Source organism: Eulemur rufifrons, chromosome 16, assembly GCF_041146395.1.
Source record: "Eulemur rufifrons isolate Redbay chromosome 16, OSU_ERuf_1, whole genome shotgun sequence".
NCBI lineage: Eukaryota > Metazoa > Chordata > Mammalia > Primates > Lemuridae > Eulemur > Eulemur rufifrons.
Genome location: NC_090998.1, coordinates 11221592 through 11226253, shown reverse-complemented (window position 1 = coordinate 11226253; position 4662 = coordinate 11221592). Strand labels below are relative to the sequence as shown.

General features: G+C 40.7%; 1 protein-coding gene across 1 annotated transcript; it reads right to left on the bottom strand.

Annotated features, from left to right (window-relative positions):
* Positions 1-1954: 1954 nt before the first annotated feature.
* Positions 1955-3116, bottom strand: SMIM10L1 (small integral membrane protein 10 like 1). The gene has a single exon (XM_069489580.1). It carries the CDS (start codon positions 2864-2866, stop codon positions 2660-2662), a length of 207 nt encoding a protein of 68 aa, XP_069345681.1. The 5' UTR covers positions 2867-3116; the 3' UTR covers positions 1955-2659.
* Between the last annotated feature and the right edge of the window lie 1546 nt (positions 3117-4662).

The window sequence follows — 4662 nt, the reverse complement described above, 5'->3', positions numbered from 1 at the left end:
CATCATACACAGGGAAAATGGGAAACTGTAGCTAATTGTACCTTTATTTACAATTTATTTACAAAATATTCATTACAAAATTCTTCTTTTGTATGGAGACTTTTGGGACACTCTGTTATAATGCCCACCATTCTAAGTCCCCTGGGATTACCACTTCATTGACTGAACTACGTTTCTGATACTAATGTTTTGATTCCTGCACTCTCTATCACAGTCCAGGAAACCTGTCTTTTTGGATATAAACAATAAAAACAAAACAGATCATTAGGGGGGAAAAAAGGCAGCCTATGAAAATGGCACAGGTTGATATTAACACAGCCTCCAGCATTAAAATAAGTGAGCTCCAATCTGGTCAGGGGACTCTGGGATAAATTTAATGGAAAAAATACCTTCTAAGCTTAGTGTTAAAACACAGGTAGAGTATCTATAGGCAGAAAAAGAGTAGAGAAGGCAGACAGAAGAGAAGGATGTGCTCAGTAGAATTTGGCCAGAGACTATGAGTAGAAAGAACAATTACCCCAAGCCAGACATCATGATGATGGGGCAGGATGCTTATTTCAAAACCACAGAATATTGTTTGCTGGACTCAATGAGTGGAATACAGAACATTATAACCAGTTTAATTCTTTACCTTGGGCAATAATGGTGCCCTTTCTACTCAAATATCTCACCTAGAATCATCCTGGAGGCTCCTCCCCAACCCTTGTAGGGTCAGTACCCTACTTGCCTTCTTTAGGACTGAAAATGTCCTCTGGAAAAGCAAGTTTTCCCTATGTGTGTTTTACCTTTTATTCACATTTTAATGTGATATTCAGTTACAACAAATACTGCTTATTGTGTATATATCAAACACTTAGGCAGGCTTATTTCTAACTCTAAGACTCAAGGTAGATAATTTTACCCTTATTTAAATGTTGAGGAAACAGGTTTATTTAGATTAATGGACTCATCTAAAGCCACAAAACTAGAGTTTTATTTTAACAGAGGTCTGCTTGATTTAAAAACTCAATCCCACTTTGCTTTGGGGGGTCTTAACCAGTGGGGCACATTTGAATTACTTGGAAAACTTTTAAAAATGAAATTTATTTAAATCAGTTTTTAGTGAAAGGAAAGCAAATACATAGGTCAAAAGAAATCAAAATACTGTTAGACTAGTAGTAAAAAGACAGTAAGCCTTTTCTCTACTCACGCCTGATTTCCTTTCTCCAGAGACAATCACTTTTGACTCTTAGCTGTTTTTCATTTATTTATTTTTTTAAAATATGTTTGTACTGCTTTTTTTGACTTTTCTATATTAGGTCTGCTTGACCCTCCATCATCACACACATATCTATCTCTTCTCGCTCATCCTCCCAATGCTATATAATCATTTCTTGTTAAATCAGTATTCAGTATATACATAATTATGACTGACTCACACGACTAATATTCATAGTTAAGATATGCACTGTAGGTTTTAAATTTTTATCTTTCCTGGGGTTCATAATTAACTCAGTATTTTCAATTGAAAAATCTACAGGTAACTAATTCATCCCCAGGCTCTCTGAAAAATGAAAAATCTCCAGTCCATATTTAAATATACCAGTTAATCAATTTTTCTTTTTGAGATATCCCATCTGAAATCTCCATCTTTAGGCATACCTGTTGACTTCATGCTGTTCTTCCCGACCACCCTCTCTCTTTAATATAGACATATTACTATTCTAGTAAATGTTAAGGTTACCCTGGAAGTAATAAAATGTCTTTTCCCCGTCAACAGTCTGTATCTCTCAATTTCCCACTTTTTAAGGACACCACAACCATTCAATTTACCTTACTTTCTCTCCCTCAACACTCCTACCTGTATTCCCGACTGTATTTTTAAAACTCCGCTGGTAACATTTGCATTCCACTTTGTAACCATAATTAAGCATTCCCTTAAAGATAGAAACCATAAACATCATCTGCAGTATTATACTTGTATGTTATTCACTGAATAGCCAAGCTGTGTGCTAGGACAGGTTTTCCTTTTCTTTAGCTCCAAGGTCTTGATCCACTTGTTGCTGACAGGAACACCGAAATAGAGTTCATTTTCTTGCCCTCCCCTACCATTTGTTCAAAATCCTTCAATATTCTATGTTTGGTATTTGGAGGATGCTTTTCCTGCACAGTTTTGGGTTTTTTCACTGAGAGTTTCTGATTATCGTTGTTTTCTCTTGTGGGATGAAATATATGCCTTCCATATCATATCCTTAATACCGTAAGCTTCTCTTATTCCAGTCTTCCTTACAATTCAATCCAATATTCCCAAAGTCTACTGATTTTTTTCTGAAAATTTTGGCCTTTCTGTTTTTTCCTTTTAAATAATGCATCGTGTACCCTTTGTCACATCCTGAAATTCGTCCGGTGTTTGTTTTAAGGACGCATAGTTTCTTAAATCATCCGTGGGTCTTTACTAAATCCTCCGCTCCCGGAGTGGCGCATTTCCTCTTTCTGGTCGCGACTGGCTTTCCGCCAGCCTCCGGCAAGCTCGGTCAGCAGCGAAGACCGCAGCCGCGGAGGGCGCCCGGGCACTCTCGCGAGACTGCAGAGCTTGTCGCCCGCAGGTCCGCTCCGCCCCGAGGCTTCCCGGGAGTCGGCCATCATGTGGGCCCCAGAGACCGGCAGCTTAGTCACGGCTCTAAATGTGTACCTGCAAGCGGATGTTGAGGATCACCGAGCCCGCGACGTAGAAGTACGGGAAGTTCATGCGTAGTTGCCAGGCCAGCTCAAAGAAGGCGAGCAGGGTGCGGGAGAGCCCCTTGCAGAAGACCCCGTACGAGGTGGGGGCTGCGGTCGGGCTCGTGGCCCTGACGGCCAGGAAGGATGGAGCCGCCGCTGGGGCCATGGACCCGTTGTCGCTGGCCGTCCAGCGCCTGGAGCCGAGGGTCACCGCAGGCCCCGCGAACCCCCAAGTGAGGGCCGGGACCCGGCACAAAGCGGCCGCGAGCTTACACCTGCGCCTACTGCTGCCGCCGCCGCTTCGTGCAATGCGCGGCGCCGGCCCCAGCCGACGTTGGCGCTCCGCCCCTTCCTGTCGCTTCTCGGAGTGGTATTTACCATTTAGAGCTTAGCCAGTGGTAGAGCTGGAATAGGGGATGTTATATAACATACACGAACAGCCATGCAGATGTTATTTCCACTTTAAAATGAAAATTATGTGATTTGCCCTAGAACACGCAGTTTGCAAGGGCCAAAGCTTGATTAAAACTCGGGTTTGTCTGCTGTGTGGTCTGGCATGTTAGCCAGGAATCTTACCCTTTGATTTCCTAACGTTAACTCTAGTGTTAGGACAAGTTGATCTCCTTCCGTAAGTCAGAACAGGCACAAAGACTACGTATGCATAATATACCATAACTGTAAAGGATCACTATCTTAGACTATGGATTTTTCTGTGTGTTAGAAATATTTAAATGGCATGTGGCAGAAACTAAGCAAAAAAAAAAAGTACACATACACACATTTATGTTTTTTACGTAATCCCACCTATGTAAACCCATAAAAAGTTCATATTAGCTGTGGAAGCTTCAGTCATTTCTACGTGGAGCTGCACTTGTGAAACCTGTGGCTAGGCAGATATTACCGTCTACTTTCAAACTGTTAATACTCCTAGAGTAACATCACAATGGATCTCCCATAACCACAATAATATCCTGATATTTAAATGATGCACATTTCATTACCTTCACTAATCTTCCATTTTAACTAGAAAGCTCTGTATTTTTCGTCACATACACCCTCTACATGGATTATTCAAATGTGTGATTTCTGATCATAACCTTCAGATTACAGTCTGGTTCTGAAAAGTATTTTTCAAATATCTCATATTTCACCCTGCACTGCATATCTCTAGTACTGTTCAAAGCACAATTACTGTATACTAGAGTACCTCTGTTTCTATTTATCCTACTGATGATATGATTGGTACAAATAAAATGCCATTGGGAAATTTCTAAAACGTAGTTGTGTGTTCCCAGCTAGAATTTCTTCTTCTGCTACTTTGCTGTGCCAATACCACCAGAGCAAATCGACAGCACTTAGAGGAACTGTTCATAATTACTTATGACAGCTTCTAAAATACTAGTATAGAGACTGAAAAGCCAAGTAAGGTGAATGATGATCACCTCTAAGAACCAGGAGATGTATAGTTTCAGTAAACATGTATCATTTACTCTCATTAAATTGAAAGAATAATACATAAAGCCATTCAAGGTCATGGGAATCATTAATTTGTGCCTGAATTTGTGGATTCATTCTCTCTTCCACTCTTCCTTGTGCCCCACCCCACCCCCACTCTCCACCTGCCTCAGCTCTGGTTAACTCCATGTAAATCCTGTCTTCCACCGTGATCCCATGTGGAAAATAGCAGCCACCCGCTGATAACATGGCCAGATTGAGGTCCTCTTCTAATGAGAAGGGATAGGCAAAGAAGACCAGTCACAAAGATCTAAATCTTACTCATTAATGCTCTAGAGCTGATGAAGGATTTCCATCAGGTGAACCTGATAAAGGAGAGTGGGATAAGACCAATATTTTAGTTGTAGTTTTTATTCTGTCCCTTGATCTTTAGATTTGAATGACTAATCTACACTTCTTTCCAATAGCACATATGAACAAGTTATCAACAATAATGCATATCTTAAG

What these genes read in the sequence shown, in the direction of transcription:
- SMIM10L1 (XM_069489580.1), bottom strand. Translation starts at nt 2,866, where the DNA reads ATGGCCCCAGCGGCGGCTCCATCCTTCCTGGCCGTCAGGGCCACGAGC.